Here is an 18482-nt window from a genome sequence, read left to right on the forward strand (position 1 = left end):
TCACGTTTCCCCAAGTAAATTGGAAGCACCGGCCGATTTGATCCTCCTTGAAACTTGAAAGTACATCACAAGCCGATCTGCCTTGATGCATCCGTCCTGGATAAGGCTTACATAATCAGCTCACGTCAATGGATGGTAAAGGCCCTAAAGGGCATAAGATGATCATGCTAAGCTTTATGTTTCTTCTTCGTTTGGAACCCATTCAGCCCGGCCTGGACCAGTTTTTTCCCTCAATCAGCTCACGAGTTCCTGGGTCGTCAGCGTCATGTTGCTCATTAACAAAACTAAAATTTAAAATTAAAGATGAATATGGTGTCAAAACAAAAATTAAAGATGAATAGGGTAAGATACTAAGATCTTCCTCTACCAGAAGGGAGATCCTCCGTTTTTCTCACATCATCTGCCTCTACTGAAACCAACATTATAGTTGAACCATTTAAACCACTCCTAGCTGCTCGTAGACAAGGATTAAAATAATAATATCTAATTTATCATATCAGGCCTATCATTTCCATACCAATGCATCCAAATACAGTCTGATTCCGGCCACTGGTTTCCGGGTCAACAGTGCGACTGTCCGGTTCGAATGGATGGCCCATTCTGACAAACAAATTAAAAAGTATAAAAAATAATTAAAAAAAAAAACAATCAAAAACCATTGAATGAATTGACGAATCAACGGTTCGACCGCCCAAGTCAACGGATTGTTGACTTTTTCAACAGTTTTTTGCTAAAAACTGGGTTTGGGGTAAAACAGAACCGGTTGCCCGGACTGTTCCTAGGCCAAATGGTCTAACCATCTGGGTCAATGGCGGTTCAAAAACCTTGAAATGCACTTGGATACACCGATAAAAAAGCTTTTCAAAAAATTTAATACTTTAAATAATCTAATACTTTGTAGAATTAAAAAAATAAAAATCAAAGAATATCAGTCATATTGATACATACCGATACGGCGATACCCACAGCATATCAATATTTAAATCCTTGCTTTCTTGGATTAGGCATGTTGGCAATTATCAGCCAATTGATATGATATTGAATTTAAGAATAAAAAAGAGAGAGGAGAAGTGGCTAAAGAAGCGATGCACTAAGGTGAATAATTGGGATTCGTATAATATTTAGTATACAAGCATCCGTCCAGCGGGAAGAGAAACATTCTGTGCGGAGATGGTCAAACAGAACTGAAAATAATGTAAAGAAAACAAAAAGGACAAAAAAAAGGAAAAAGAACAATGAATCAAGTTACAACATAGACCTGTGGTCAAATTCAATATATTGTGCTGCTTCCATTCACCCCCAATCAACTCTCGGCGTGGTAGGAGAGCAATCAGTTAATCAGGTCTGAGCAGGAGATGAAAAGCCTGTACAGAATCCCTGCTCTCAAGGGCACCTACATGATTCAATAACTTCACTTACAGCTGTGTGCGTTTCCGGTGAAATCATGTTTAGTGTCAGATGGAATGCCTGAAAAAGAGGAAAAAATGCAAATTAAAGATTATTACATCTGTTACATCAAAAAGGAAACATATTTCACTAGCATCCAACCAGTAAGCCCTCTTCATTCTCATTTGAACTGAACCCATCGTTTGGTACATTTCTTGGAGTTGAATTGAACAAAACCAATTGCTTTTGTCAATCACATCACATTGGATGGTTGACAATTTTCCATAACTCAACTCAGCCTTAATTCCAACCATTTCTAAGGTTGACATCTTTAACATAAGCATCCACAAAAATCTGATGTATCAGATGGTTAACATGATCAACTCAATCTGGTTTCCATTTATAGCCGGACCTACAGGTTTGGTTCACCGATTCAATGAAAGTAATTGCTATTAAATCATCCATGAAAAATGTGGTGATCCAATAAGCACACCCTCATTGGGTAAACACCCTACAATCCTACAGGTTTATCATTCATTGACTCAAAAATTAAAATTACAAAAGAAACAATTGCATACAGTAGGGTGTTCATGACTCGCTTAATGAGAGCACTGACATATTCTGAAAATGCACTGTAGGAAAGCATGAAAACAAGATACTACTTCTCAATTCCCATACTCGATGCCACTTAGAAAGGCCAAGGGATACCTACCACAAATCTCTCCAACACAGGAACGAGAACTTTCAAGTTGTTATCCGGGAGACAGCCAGCAATGGTGTTACGCACATTCTTACTGCCAGGAGCAGACAATTTTCCATTAGGAAAATCCTTAAAATTCTTTATTCTATAATAAAGCAAAAGAAAAGACAGATACCTTTCAGTTGAAAGAAATGCAAGAAGCAGAGCAGCATAGGCCTCTAAGATCATCTTCTCAGCTTCACGCTCTCCTTGCAGCATAGCAGCCTCATCGCTCTGTGATAATCCAAATTCAAATACAAAATAAGTACTGGTATTCGATCATTTCCTTTACAGATTTTCCCTATTTATACTAGTAGCCAAGTTGAATTGACTGAAGGCTGTGCAAATGTTAGGAGCCAGTAACCAAAAAAAAAAGAGCTAAAAGAAGAATAAAAGAGAAGGGTGGAAAATAAAGAGAGGAGAGACAAGTAGGAAGATGCTCTCTCCAAAGACCAAAACCCAACATCTCGGCTTCTTATAAAACCCTGTCTTTTCCTTTTAAGTCTAATTTCAATGTCGTTTACAAACCATTGTTGAAGATCCAAAGTGAGAACCATTTTTGGGAAAAAACAAATAAAACCTTAATATACAAGAATATGCAAATATAAATTCTAAAAGAAATAAGATATTTCAAAAGGCATATTAGTTCAATTGGTTGAACATAAAGGTTGCATCGCCGTTCAAGTCTTGTATAAGCTAAACTTTTTAAACTCTAAGCATCATAGGTACAACCCACTATTAAGGTACTATGTATACAACATCAAATTCAAGGCTAGTTAATCGAAACATAGCAACAAACTAAGTCAGGTGCACGAGGTTCTGAAGAGGAGAACACCACATAATGAGCTTCATGTGTGTCTGAATGTGTATATATTTCACCGCAATTGAACAGCATATTGTGTTACTTGAGAGTTTATTTGAGTAGATCTGGTCATCAACAGCCAAAGCTTTGGAGCATTCACTCTCCTCAGAATACTAGCTGTCGGCCCCTTCTCTCCAGTGTCAAAAAGGCTTACTTTTATTTCTTGAAAGCCTTAATGGGTTAATTAAACCAGTGAAGATTTTTTTAAAAAACAAAAACACTTTAGCAAGATGGATTATGAAATAAGGTGGAAAAAAGTGAAGTTTGAACTTTGAAGAAATTTGCCTGGATTTATCACTTCAATAGTTCAATCAGACAGTTTACCAGGTTCAAGCCATTTTCACCAGGTTTAAACTTTTGAAATTGGGTTATCAGAACAAGAAATGTCTATTATTAAGTGTCAGCTGACTGCCGAGTCTGATCCAGGTCTCACCATATACCAGAGCTACCACTTGAATGCAAGGTGGTTTGCTCACAATTCCTTTATATTTTCATCTTTACCCCTATCTTAGTGAGAGAAAAGAGGAAAAAATTGTTCTTGATCTTTGCATTTGCTTCAAGTAGTATTTTCTTACCCAGACATGGATCAGGAAATTGGAAGTCTGGGACACAGGACACAGCAACTCATCCATCGACCACCAAACACCTCTCCACTGACCCCCCCCCCCAATACAAACACACAAAAAGAAAGACAAGTTGGGGCTAGAATGCTGGCAGAACCAATTTGCTTACCCCTGGAAATAGTATTCCTTCTCCAGCAGCCTCACCAGCTCCTTGGTTGGCCAAAAAGATAGAGCACAGTAGTGGAATTACACCCCTACTATTTGCCTTCCCTTCTGATCCTCTAGAGCTAGGTAATGAAACACTAGCTGCTGCAAGCTGTGATCTGCAACAGAACTCACTTTAAGTCACACAATAAAAACCTTATAATCTATGTGTCAACATAAATATGAGATTAAAAATGTCGTAACACTGATTAACAAAATACAAAATTGCAAAGGATTTATCCATCTATGCAGGGATATGCATTACATGGAGCATCCATATAGTGAGAATCGATCGGTTTTCCCACACCTGTCAGTACACTCCACAATAGACAATCATCATCTCCCACCACCAATTGCAAAAAAGATTGATATTATGTGCTATATTCATGCATTTAACCCTCTTTGCTTTCTTCTATTTATTTTTCCCTATTCTTGGATATATATATCAGAAACATCTCCACACGTGCAAATTAAAAAAAAAATCCTCTCTACTTGTATCAAATTCCTTATGTTGCACATTATGCCAGGAGGTTTGGGAAAAAGCCTATGTAGGATTTATAATATGCCAAAGTGTTAAATCTGGCAAGAAATTGATATATATAACCTAAATCACCAGACCATAAAGCAAAATGGGAGACTGGAGCTTGATCATATAAATAGAACATCAATTTTGAGAAACTCCATGTGTGTGTGTGTGTGCTTGCTTGCATGCATGTATGTGTAAGGCATAAAACGTGATTGAGTTTTGGCATTAAAAGGTAGTAACTTAAAATTTAGTAGTTACACTAAAGATTTATATGTTATTTTAAGGTTTTGAAGAGAGGAACCATTGGTTGGTGTAATGGTAAAATCCCGGGCTGAAAAGTGTAGGAATGTGGGCTCAGATCTGAGAGCAGACATTCTGTGCAAAAAGAAATGCTAAAGGCTAGGTCCATAATCGGTCCATGAAGGGACCAGCATTAATAGCCTTGCTAAAGTTTTTAAGAATTGGGTGTATTAGTGCTTTTACTTGAAATCTGTGGCAAGAAAGACAAGGGTTGATAATGTGGGGTTGGTGCTTTCATCAAGGGGCACCATATAAAAATGTTATGTATCATATATTTTGTGGTTTGTGGGCATCAGAGAAAAATACAACAGTCCCATATTGATTGGTAATTGAGACCCCAAGGCACTAACCTGTTTTGGCTATCCTTCTCAACCAAGTTTACCAGCAATCCCAAAATAGCAACAAGAAAATCTAACTCATGATCTGTGAGATGTCTCTCATTCTGATGATTGAGCTCAGTATTCAATCTAGGTGGTAGAATATTCTCTTCAAGTCGGCAGAACTCAGATGAGCAAGAGCTGAATGCTGGGAAATGGCAGACTATCAAAGAAGACATAGTTTCCAATCCTCCAGAAGCAGCAATTTGTTTACAGCCTACAGAATTGTCATTTGTTAAGTTCATCAGAACCTGCCAAGAAACAAAAGCAAATAAGAATGCTTCTGATGTTAGTTTCATGCCTGAACATTATACGCAAAACAAACCAAAATTAAATTTAATAAACACTGATGAAGAAACCATCCCCCAGCATCAAGGAGAAAGACCCGATATGATATTAGTGAACTTCACATTAGAAATGGAAATATTAATATTGTATCACCATTCACCGCATGAGAATGCCTGAATCACTATCAGGCCATGAGCATTAAAATTCTCGAGATTAGGCTGACAAGAAACCTTAAGCTCCATTTCAGCATACCAGTATTCAAGAAATCCAGTCTAGTCCAGATAAGTACATAGATTATAGTAGCTACAAATATAAACGTAAATAATGTAAACCCATTATGATGAGATAATTGTAAAAACTAAAAAGAGATATACCTTAACAGCACTAAGAAGGCAATCCTCCAGAAGGTTAGAATTTTTTTCTCTAACTGAAGATGAAAAAGAGATGTCACAATCATGATGATTTTCTCCATTATTTGATCCATGTTGACTCGACACTATTAGGGGTTCACACCCATCCTCAATTTCTCTAACCGCCATCTTGCTTTTTGGAACTCGAGAAGCCTTTTTTCTCATTGATAATAACTCCCACTTTGAGGGTTTCAGTTCGTCTTCATCAAATGCAAATGGATCTTGGCAGTCTTTGTTACTTCCATAGTTCATATCTTCAGTCGTATTAGTAGCTCTCTTACTTAGGCCAATATTCATCTTTGATCTGTTGGAATTTACAGAAAATCCACCATTTAAAGCCCTTGATATCTTATCATATGAACCTGATGCTGAAGAACTGTCAAACTTCTTTATTGAACAAACATCAGCCGGAGATGCAGTGGTGGTTTCAGAATTAGATATAGATAACTCTGACTGTGAAGGAGGTAGCAATTGATGTTTTTGAGGTAATCTGAAGCTCTTAAGAGAAGATGAATTGTCCATGCTACAACATTCTTTAGAAGAATTGCAGGATGAAGTGCTATTTCGGTCAACTGCAATTTGAGGGGGAAATCTATGTCACCATAAACAAAGCCTTTTTCTTAACTTTAGCATCAAAATTTAGAACATTTTACCAACTTTCAGAATCCATATTAGCAATTAATGAGTTGCAACCATCATTAAGAATCCATTATAATCATCCCTTATTGGATTTGAAAAGGGCAAAAAGGAAAGAAAGAAATTATTTAAGAAAATAAACCATAAATCTTTTGTTTGTAAAAATTAGTTACCCTAAACTTTTCTGTAAATGGTAAACCTGAGTTTTCATTTAACCTGGAAGAGAGGAAGAGGCTCGCTCAATACAATAGAAATGTACATAAACAGAAGGAACTGGGAAAACTTGAACAAATAAGCATTTCCCCTGAACATTAAAAGAGGAATCAAAATGGCATTATCCTGTTGCCTTGTAAAGCAAGCAAGTTGGCATCCTCCAAAGGCCTTAATAACAGTATTCTGCATCTTGAGTGTTCTGATGATGGCCTCCATGCTGAAAGTGAAATAGCAAGAAAGAAAACCAATTGATTTCACTGTTTGCCAAGATCTCCATGGGGAATCAGACTATATTAATTTTTCCTAAAGTGAACAAGTAAGCATACCTATAATGAGCAAATTCCAACATTTTTGGTTGAATGAAAAGAGTGTTTTAAAAGCAACAAAGCAAGACACATGCCTTTTAGAAGCAAGAAGCAAAATTTTTAAAAATTAAAAAAATAAAAATGCAAAAAAGTATCAAAAATATTAAAGATAGTATTAATAAAAATGAATACTTAAATTTAAAACTAAACGCTTTAAAATGCACATTAGCTCAAACTAAAATACATAAACATAACATATAAAATGAATTCAAAGTGAAAATGTAAAAATAAAATTAAACAATAACATATAAAACATATTCAACCACAAGAAACTTTCAATTTCTTTATTTTTACCCTAATTCTACAAGCTAATTCGTACCAAGCCCCTTGAGGCAAGTCCAAACATGCCCATTCTAGGGTCTTAAATTATTAACCCAGAATTCCAGATATAAAAGATTGGTTTTTAATTTTAATTATAGCTCATCTTTCTTTTCCAAATTTGAGTTCACTTACCTATAGAAGAAGAGCACATCCTTCAGCATCACACAAATTTGGCTAGAAATCAAGAAAACTCACAAGTTAAAGAACAAAATTTTCAACACTATTATAAGATCTAGAAAGTTTTATCCAGCACACTGGCTTCTGTCTTAAACTGGATAATTTATAAAAGTCAATGGATTTGAAGCATCTTGACTCTTGAGCTGTAGTTCTGACCTGCCACAATTGAGCATACTTAATTGATTATGACAGTGGGGTTTCACAAACTAATGCCAAGAGGTCAGGAATCCCAAAAGTGATGTTTTCTCATTCAGAGTAAAACTGTTGAGACCCAAACACCCCCTCCAGAACCCACTAGGGGAGTGGAGCAGGCTGCCCAGCTATCAGCCATTCACAAAAAGACAGAGGAGCCAGGCGGCGGAGCCCCAGAATTAGTTACACTCAGAGTTGGTTACTCTGCCACCTGAAGATTTTCCACCCATGTTATCTGCCAGAGTTAGTTATTCAGAAATCAGAGAATATTCCCTATGATATTACACCTGTAGGCCAGCTATATAAGGCCATCATCACATAATGAAAGCAATGAATGATTCTCCCTTAATTTTCCTCTCCCTGATTCCAGTTTCTTCCTTCCCTCCCTTCTCTCTTTTCTCTCCATCTTCTGTTTCAGGAGGTCAAGCCTCCCTCGAAGAGGTTTCCAAGGTGAGCGGAAACTCACCAAAAACACTCACAACAGCCTTAAAATCACACATCACAAATTAATGGTGTCGTAATGTCTGAGGTCCTATTGTAATCTGAGAGTTTGAAATGCTAGGGTTTTACCCATTCTAAGTTTGTCACAAGGTTTTGCTGAGCAGTAACAATGCAATCAAATTCACAGGCCCAAAGCTTTACACAGGTAAGAGGCCCCAACTAGAATGCATAGTTGTCAAGACAACAAATAGGCAGCAAGGTGCCCTTGAAGGCTCACCTCACCTAATCGCCAAACATTTTTGTACAATTTGCTATAAAATACTTTTATATTCTTAATGTTTTGAGATTATAGTTACAAAATAGATATTATTAAACTAAAATATTCATGTTGTTTGTTTATATACTAATTTCTTTTTATTATTTTCTTCTTTGTTAGAGTTTAATCAATACAAGCACTGCTAAATGCTGTATTGAACCCTCAAAGACTTCAAAACCTGAACCAACAAGGAAGAGCTTGAAATTGCCTAATCAAAACATTTTCTTCTTCCACATCTTCTTCTCTTCATTTCCTATAACAAAAATAGGAGTTCAAACCTACATTTTTTGAATTTGCGTTTCTTTCTTCTTTTTCTTCTCATGAATATGTTGATTTTCTATACTTTATTATGAAGTTCATATTTTTGTTACAAAAATTATAGATAATTATTAAGGAAATATTGCTATGAAACCTAGGGAACTACCCTAGGATATATGTTTTTTACTTAAAAAAATCCATCACCTAGGTGACAAGGCGCCCCCTGTCGCCTAGTCTCACCTTGGCACCCTGAAAATTATGCTAGGATGATCTATGAAAAGCCCCTCCATCAAGCCCAACTAATGAGGATAGATGATGTATGTCTCATGCAAATTCCTTTCTCGAGGCATTTAAAAAAAAAAATGTTTCTATATTTACTCTCATCTCTCATGTTTAATGAACTTAAGAATTCCAGCATGCTCTCCAACTTGTTTGCTTTGAGAAGAGAGGTTTTTATTCCTATGGCTGTGAGTCTGATTTTCATTCTCTTTCCTTTCTTTTTCTTTATTCTTGTCCATTTCTATGCCAACCACCATCAACATTTTATCAAATTAGAGCTAGTGCAGTACATCCTTTCCTCGTTGGATCTCTGTTGTATCAACATATCAGATCTTGTTGTTTAAGGATGTAACAATTTTATTATCTTATTAGAAACTACTGTCCAGCCAAAGGCACTCCTTCAAATGGAATTGTTTTGAAATAAGGAAAAGGGGCAAAAGATGAAGTATTAAACCAATAAATTTCAAGTGAAATATAAGTGAGTATTCTTGGGAAGATCCTATTTCTTATATTGTCATATGCTAAAACAAGAATCTTGATCAAACCCAAGGGTAGAGACCTCTCTTCAACATTTTGCAGTTTTACAGAATCAATAACTATATTTGCTTGGCAGCAAGTTATCTCACCTGATTACCCTAGTCAAACAACCCATATTGTTATTAAGGAGACATGCTGACTTAGTGCACATACTAGTGAACAATGAGTTCTAATTGAAACCAGAACCTAAGGCAGGAAAAAGAATAGATTATTGTGTAAGATGAATCACTTTGACAGAACCCCATAAGTAAATCTTTTGATTAGAATGTTTTAGTTATGCATGATAAAAACCTACAATTTGGATGTTATCATATACAACTAAACAGAAAATAACATTAGCATGATATTTACAATGAAACAAATGACTAGATACCTCCATAGACTTCTCTTAATGGAATTTCTGAAGCTCCACTTGTCCCATCAGAAACATGCTGAGACTTCGCATCATTGGAATTGGAGGAAGAACTCTGTAACAAAGAGAGACCTAGAAAGCAATGGAAACATTGTCAAACAAAATGCGGGAGTATAATTTTACTGACTCTAAATATAACAACGAAAAATTCTTAAACGTTCAAGCTAAAATAATGAACTGTTTATATTTTAATTACCTGAAAGAATTTTTATGACACTTATAATGAGTCCTGCAAATGACAGAGAGGATCCCTCACAAACCAACTTTTCTCTCATCCCAAGCAAATGATCCTATTATTAAGGCAATACAAAGGTTACAAAAGTGATGGGCATCGCCAGCATTTTAAAGTCTCACCAAGACAGTGATTTCACTTGTACCTGGTTATCCTTGCTTAGGAACGTAGCGTTCTCCATGATTTTCAAACATTTTAGGAGCAAAACCACACTTTCCAAAGCTGCATCATCTTTTAATTCCCGAATGGAGGGCGAGCTAGATTTTAACAATCTCTGTAAAAAGAAGAAGAATTCTTGTAAAGAAACATTTGCAAAAGATATAAAGCAAATAAAGCTTTTAAGCAATGTTCGATACAGATACTTGAGGAACAAAGTTAAAACATACATGAGTCTGAACAAAAGAGTTCCCATTATGTTTGATGGTAATAACCATTGCACCAACTTATAATGTTAGAGGACCTATAGAACAACCATAACTTAGAAGCTGTCTCAGTAAACTAGATCTGTTTGAGTTCTTACCACACGCACGTTCTCTGATCACAGTTTTAACATGCACGCATACATGTGCATATAAACAGGAATACACAAGATAATGAACAACCATGAATACAACACAAACTTTAAAAACAGGACCAGAAAAGTATAAGCCCAATAATAAGCTCAACAACTACAGCAAAATCAGCAATGAAAACCAATAGAAGGATAGGGGATAAAATGGGAAACTTGGAAGTAACAAAATTAACCAGTTCCACAACTTAAGTGGTTGAAATTAATGTTGTATTTGAGAGCAGAAATACGTCTAGGCATTCAAGAGAACTGATTTTAATTCTGGTTTAACTAAGGATGGAAACGGCTCAGGTTCAGTGCAGCTTGGGTTCATCCCTGACCCGGCCTTATATAATTCCAACTAAACCCAGACCACCCCATGAGAGAAGTGGAGCAGAGCAAGTATCTAGGCAAGAAGAAAAACAGACAGACAGGAGAGACAAATTGGATGTGGAGAAAAAAAAGATTAAAGTATGACAACCACTAATATACGTTCTAGTTGACAATTAAACAAACTGATTTTTAACTTGTCTTATTTTGGTTAAAGTCGGCATTCCTTTGAGTTTTAACCCTAAATGATAGAAACCTTTATATTTTTCTCAGATCTGAACTTGGGTGGTTGTGACAAATCAACCGATGGAGATGTACACTCCGCTCCCAGCAAAGGTTGCCACCATCTTCTCAATAACAACAGCTCTGCCTTTATTTCTCCAAAAAAAAGTGGGAGAGAGAGCATGGTGAGAAGAAAAAATGTGATACAATCATACAGAGATAAGGCTTGGAACTTGGAAGTTAAGAAAAATGATTAGTAAGTGAGGAAACCCTAACAATTAGATTTTATGCACGATAACAAAGACTTGGCATATGGGGAATTCAGGTCCTCAGGGTTGCTTGAACCAGAATAGAGCACAGGTCAAACTTCAAATTACCAAATTTGACTTCTAATCATGTAGAAACCTGCTCCACTAGGGGCAAATTACTCTATTAAGTCATCCCATTGCTAATACTTTCACCAAGCAGCCTGATGTTTGGCTTTTAGCATCTGTTTTTTTATTTTTCTTATTTGGAGGGGGGGGGGGGTCCAGGATTCCTGCTTCGGCTCAGGGAATAAGAGTCTGACTCATAGCCATTATAATTAATTGTCTGTGGGTATCCCTTATAGTTCTTTTTTTTATTCAGGTACAATTATTGTAACTAACAGACATTATAGTTGATGTATACTGTGGAAAGCAACTTGCTGTGTTGGGAGAAGTTCTATTCTGTTTTTGTTTTTTTTTAATTCATTATCTTTCAAAAAAAGAGTCCAATTCACAGCCCAGTCCAGTTTCTGACAAAAAAACTGGGTTAGGGACGTAAAGAACTGCTTCTGAACACATTAGTAGAACATTTATTAAACCTACCAAGTACCAATAAAATCATCCAAGTAAAACCTCCAAGATACATAACCAGAATCAAAAGATCTACCGGTAAATTTCTATTAAGCAGAGAATCAATAGCATTTATGCTGTTCTCATGCCATAAGCTTCCTAGCAGAGGAGAACTCAAACACAAAACATAGTAGCATCATCATAATCACAGGATTTATCAGTACATTTCTGTTAAGCAGAAAAAAATAGCAATATGATGTTCTCATGCAATAAACATCCTTAACAAATAAGAATTTTAATGCAAAACATGGTAGCATAATTTGTTAAAACATGGATGGCTTACAATTATGGAAAGCAATTCACCAAGATGCTACTGTCATACGGATTGCAGCATTGAAAGACAAATTTGTAATTGAAAATGCAATTTGCAATATTATGACTCCAGTAAATCAATCTTTTGGTGACTAACTGAGGCTGCATTATTCATTTAATTTGTTTTCGATTATGAACTAATTATACATAATTATTTTTGGTGGACCAAATAAACATACAGGGCTCACACCTCCATGGTGGAATGGCAATTCACAGTGACATCAAAGACAGCATCTAGTCCTCCAAGTTCTCGTAATCTTTCCTTGAAATTTCCTCCAACCCTTCTTATAGTACCAGATGTATCTGAAAGAATAAACAGTAGCATGAAAACCCAAGAGAAATCAATAAAGGGATAAATTTTCCTTTAACGGGAACACAGGACTATGTTTGAAACACTATGAGCTCCTAAAAAGTGAAAACTCAGAATAGTAGATAAAGTTCTCCTAGTACCTTCAAGTGAAACGGTAGATAAGCATGCCTTCTCCATTGTCAACAAAGCTATCCATTTTGGGCTTAACTCTGGCCTCCCCATTCCTTCATTGTCCCCATTGCACGAATTTATCTCCTTGCAGCTCAAGAGAATTTCCTCTACTTTTGAAATGACAGCACTGGAGCTAGAATCTAATTTTTTGGTTGTATCTCTCAGTATGACTGGATCCTTGCGTAGTGCTAGAAGCTTACAACCAATGGTCGGTGCTTTGTTCTCCACAGTATTAGCAAGGGGTGGTTTCAATAATTTAAGTAGAAAGCTAATGGAAGTAGGTGAATCCAGAAGGTGATCATCTTGGCCCTGAAAAAGTAAAATCCACAAATGCTTGAAGAAATTTATTTGAAAAAAAGGATACATCCAAAAAATTCCAGTTAATCTAGTGAACAGGCATACATAATAAACCCATATCTTTTATAACAAATCTGTGAGTTATAAATGTAGTGAAGCCAACAAAAAGATTTACACAGGAAATGGTAACCATCTTGATCCACGTAACGATTAGCATAGCAGGAGAAGCATAATTCGAAGCAGCAAATCATCCAGTTGGAATAAGACAGGATTGAAAGCAAAGAGTTGCAATTTTCCAGTATTGAACTCTAGAACTGCCTATAAGTAATCCATTAATTACCCAATGTTGGCCCTGGTTATTGAACTGCTATGAGGTAAATACAGAGTTAGGAAGGGGAAGAATTAGCAACTGTAATCAGACCCATAGATCATCTCTTTTGGGGACAGCTAAGGGGCAATTAGTTGAAACGAAGCAGTCAGTAAAAGAGGATAGACTAAGGCAGCATCAGGAACTAGCCTAATGTTGAAGGGCTAAAAGCTTTGTATATACTACACTGCATTCTTTTTAATTTCTAATAAAATTTTGGTCATCAAAAAGAATGTTAGCCCTGGCTATCTTGGATCTTAGGAAGAGTGGACTAGATATAGACCTAACCCTTGGCATTTTATTGCAAAAAAGCAGATGCTATCAGACTTGAACTGACACTCTCATTCTTATCAGCCAAAGATATTGCACCAATTAATCCATTAGAATAAAAAAGTTAAAGCCATGCAGCCACAGACCATACCCTCTCAGTGAGAGTGCTACTTGATCACAGACATTTGACGAATTGCATTACACTAGCTCAAAAATGTTAAGAAAAAGGTGGAGTTAGAAAGTATATGGCATTATTGAACAGTGAAGATCATAATGATAGGTCTTTTGCTATCAAGCTCCTTCCCATGTTTTTCCATCAAGTTCTTTCTCCCTTCAGCAACCAATTAAGTTTAGCACATCAAAAGCATGAGTTAGAAGGACCACAATCATAAAAAAAAGGGACTAATAAACCCTTATAGGAATTGAGATCTTGTAGCATATATCACATTAATCAATTAACTGCCAAAATACATGCAGTAGGGGGGAGGGGGAGGGAAGGGGGAGAGGGGGAGAGAGAGAGAGAGAGAGGTTTTGATGAGTGATACAGCATAAGAACATCAAAACAATGAACAGATTAATTTTGCATGATCAAAACAAACTAGGTTCTCATTTCTCAAAGTTAGCATTCATTTGTTGGGAAATTCTCCATTCATCTTCTCAACAACAGCAACAACAAAATCAGACATCAAAACAGCAGATGAAACTGTACCACTTCTCAAAGCAAATATAAAATTCCAATAGCAGCAAAAATAAGTTGCATATTAAAAAGTGTAGTTGGAAATCGAGCTTGTTGGCATTGAAGTGGAGCTAAAACTATTCCAACATGTTGCTCTTATGCAGGTTATCAACAACTTACATCACTTGCCAAAATGTAAAATAGTGCTGCAGCAGCCAGAGTGCTTGGAGAATCATCAAAGCTGAGACCCATAATAGAATCAACTATTGTCTTGGCCATCCTGAAAATCCAGTGTTTAAAAGTTAAAATAGAAGACATGCATAGCATTTCCAACCTGTAAAGGTAAGCATCCATAGAAGACTGCAGAATAAAAAGAAAATGCAAGGCAACCATGCAGGCAATCATAATAACAGTCAACCATATGGTTAATTATTCACACGATGCATACATAGGTTCATTGGATTGGCCTTGCTGTGGACCCCCCCCCCAACCACCACCAAGATATCCTATGCAACATTTTGAATGAATCAGATACTCGTAACCCTGGGTTCTAAACCTCGCACGGACACTAGCCAAACAAAGGGAAAATGGAGAAAGGTCCTCAGAAAGGGTACCAATTTTAACTGGTTGGAACTATCCAATCAAGTCAGTTTCTTTCTGTTTTTAAGTCTCCTTAGTGAGGCTCATCCAGTTGTCCCTCCCCAACCCTTTTCTCCAACCATAGGAATAGAAGCTGAAAAGAACCCAAGCCCATACATTATTAGGTATGGCAGTTACACATATATAATTCTCTAACTTTTCAACATGACAACATGCTTCTTTTAATCCTTTTCCTAAGAAATGGCAATTGAAGATACAAGATCATAAGAAACCCAAATTAAACAATAATTGTATTATCCATTTATTCGATGCATATCTACACTGCCAGGTATGAGTGCCATGAGTTCCAATCTATGACCTTTGCATGTAACAACATGCATCTTAACTGTCCTAACTAAAGTAATCAAAATAAAAAGATCATAGAAAGCACAACCCAGGTGTTATGGGGTTCTAATTCAATTGCTTGTGCACATAATCCAAGCTATAAAATTGTCAGGAAATTCAATTTTCTCAGGAACATGCAATCTCCATTCATTTGATATTTGACCATGGCAATGAGCTAATGATGTCAAGAAGAACCAGAATGCCAAAGAAGTTTTGAAAGCAGACTAAGAACACGTTCGGGTAGTTTTAACTTACCACATTACTGACTTATGATGTCACCTTTTCTGATGCTAAGAAAAATTAAAAAAAAAAATGACAAGCAAAAGACATATTCATGTCGAATTCACAATGAAGCACATTTAATATCAAGATAGGAGTTCCATTTTACTTCTGTTCTTAGAAACAAAAACAGAATAAAGGAAATGCAAAATTTGACTTACCCCTGAGTTCTTAGAAGCCGACGTTGTTGTGCAGTGGCGCAGATTGATAACAGAGACAGCAGGCTCGCCCGTCGGATCCGAGATGGCTGGCCCCTCCGGAGCCCATCCAAAGCAAAATTCACCTCGTCCACGTGCTCCATCATCTCCCCAAATTCCTGAGCTTCCATCAAGGTCGACGTAGCCGGAGCAGGAAGTGACCGAACCCCCTTAGAAATCAAAGATTTATGATTCTTAATTTCTCCTGATTCGCGAGATATAACTCTAGGCTTCTTGAGCTTGCGAGCTACGCCGTCCCCGTGTGACCCAAAATCAGGCCCCGGTGCTCGAGGTGGAAGAGCGGACAACGAACCTTGAGATGAATTTAAACCATACAAGTCCGTATCAAAGGACCAAGGAGACGAATCTTGGGACGAGAAGGCAACGCTATAGATTTCTTGTGAACTTTCTTCGGGCAGAGACTCCTCGTAGCTATCATCGACGCCGCCATTGAAGCTCGAGTCGGAGAAGTTTCGGCTAACGCAACGATTCCGACGAGCGTAAGTTCGAACGATCATCTTTCGTTTCTAGCTTGAACAATTCGAGTCTTTCATGTGTGGTGGGCGTGAAAGAAGAAGAGCTTTTTCTAGGGCAAACTTCTCTGAAACAAAAAAAGAAGTTGTTAGAAAATACTAGAGAGAACGAACCGTTGGACCTTTATGAATTCTGAGCTCCGCTTTGGAGCTTCAAAAGGAAGATCAAGATTCTAACATCGGGAGCTCCACAGCTACGAAGAGAAGGTTTTCATTCGAAGGTTTTCGTTTGAAAATTGAAACTCTGCTTCCGTTTTTTTCAAAATTCGAGCATTTTTATTTATCTAGTTCGGTCAGCTGTTTCCTAATTAGAAGGGTATCTTAGTCATATGGATCATATGACCAATCAAGAAGCGAAACGTGGCACCAAAAATTCTTTCATTGGTTAATCAGACATAACTTCGTGGGACCCTATTTTCGTGAATAGGGCACGAAGAGCGTGGATGGGTACGCCCCCAGACCTGCTTTACCCACTGTTACTCTGTTAGATAGGTCCTCAGTCCTCACTTCAAGTATTAGGGGAGACCATATCAGCCCCCCCACAAGATTGCCCCCCACAGCACATCTCTGCCGTGTATTGGGAATATCTCCCGATGATAATGTTAGAAATGATGATGTCATTATCGGGAGATGCTCTCAATACATGGCGGAGATGTAATGTGGGACACTGTGAGGGGCAATCTAGTGGGGGCTGACTTGAATTCGTATTAGGGGTGTTCACATTAATGTTTAACTGATTAAACCGACCAAATCGACCCGATCCAATCTAAGTTGGTCGGTTTTTTAAAACCACCGGTCAGTTTCGGTTTGTATGAGAAAATAAACTAATAATTCGGTTTGGTTTCAGTTTTCATGTATGAAACCCAAAAATAAACCAAATCGAACGGAACCGATCCAATATGTTTAATTAATCCCTATCCTATATGTTAAATGTTGATATATTTTATTTGTGTTTTGTTTGAACTTTGAAAAAAAATGGTTATTTATGATAAAAACTAAAAAGTAAAACCAATAAAAATATAATACAATGATACAATATTTAATTTAGTTTTGTATAAATTTAAATATATAATGACAAAAAAAAACAGTTTTGCATAAAAACTAATCGATTTAAATATATATTTTGATTTTGCATAAAAACTAAAAAGAAATAAACTTAAATATAAATAGATATTTTAGTTTAAATATATATATATATATATAAACCGACTAAACCGATAAACCAACCCAAACCGGCCCTTCATGTTTGAGTCAGTTTTGCTTCAGAGTCAGTCGGTTTCGGTTTAGTCAATAAGTAAACCGACTAGGTCGGGTCGGTTGAAGAAAATGACTCAAACTAACCCAACCCGACCCATGAACACCCCTAATAAGTACTATGTAAGCCTGTAAAGGTTGTTGGAACGGGCTTTGCCCTAATTGAAGCTGGACTCGGACAGAGTATAAATACAAATATGTGAAGTGTAAAATTTTGTATTTTGTATGTATTTATATTGTATATATTTGTATCTGTATTCCTTTCAAACTGAGCCTAAATGACAAATTAACTGGTTTTGGGCAAGGTTTAAAAAACTGACCCAGAAACGGAACCGTTTTGGCCACCAGTTCCTGGGTCAGCGGTTCGACCATTCAGGTCAAAACGGTTCAAACGGTTTGAACATCTTACCCATTAGATTGGAGTATTAGGGTAAGATGCATACTATATAAGAGAAAATAAGGTTTGAATGAGAGAGGTTTGAGAAAAATGTCGGCTGAAAGAGTTTAGAAGAAGAAGAAGAGGAGGAGGAGGAAGACTTGTAGGTTGTAGCGGTGATGACAGCGGCAACTATGACGGCGACGGCGATGGCGAACTGCAGCAGCAACAGTGGTGGCAGTGGTGGCAAACTGGTGATGAAAGTAGATCTAAGATTTCTTAGTCTCAGATCTCACTCTCTCTCACAGTCTCACACAAGAGAGACTAGTCTGAGAGATTTATCAATCTCAGATATGAGAAACCTTGCCACAAACCATTCTCTGGGTCGAATGGTTCAATGATCAAACCATCAGAGTCAATGGTTCGTTGACTAATTCAACGGTTTTTT

The 18482-nt window shown here is 36.9% G+C and overlaps 1 protein-coding gene across 1 annotated transcript; it reads right to left on the reverse strand.

Moving 5' to 3' along the window:
• Window positions 1–1071: 1071 nt before the first annotated feature.
• Window positions 1072–16720, reverse strand: LOC104588878 (wings apart-like protein 2). The gene is made up of 14 exons (XM_010247000.3): window positions 16583–16720; window positions 15836–16472; window positions 14592–14691; window positions 12771–13110; window positions 12511–12623; window positions 10180–10308; window positions 9999–10092; window positions 9764–9874; window positions 5620–6227; window positions 4931–5208; window positions 3720–3873; window positions 2262–2359; window positions 2099–2180; window positions 1072–1467 (listed from the first exon to the last, which is right to left on the reverse strand). Exons 2-14 carry the CDS (start codon window positions 16387–16389, stop codon window positions 1384–1386), a joined length of 2745 nt encoding a protein of 914 aa, XP_010245302.1. The 5' UTR covers window positions 16390–16472; window positions 16583–16720; the 3' UTR covers window positions 1072–1383.
• Between the last annotated feature and the right edge of the window lie 1762 nt (window positions 16721–18482).

Source organism: Nelumbo nucifera, chromosome 1 (genome assembly GCF_055504915.1).
Source record: "Nelumbo nucifera cultivar China Antique chromosome 1, China Antique-T2T, whole genome shotgun sequence".
Lineage (NCBI taxonomy): Eukaryota > Viridiplantae > Streptophyta > Magnoliopsida > Proteales > Nelumbonaceae > Nelumbo > Nelumbo nucifera.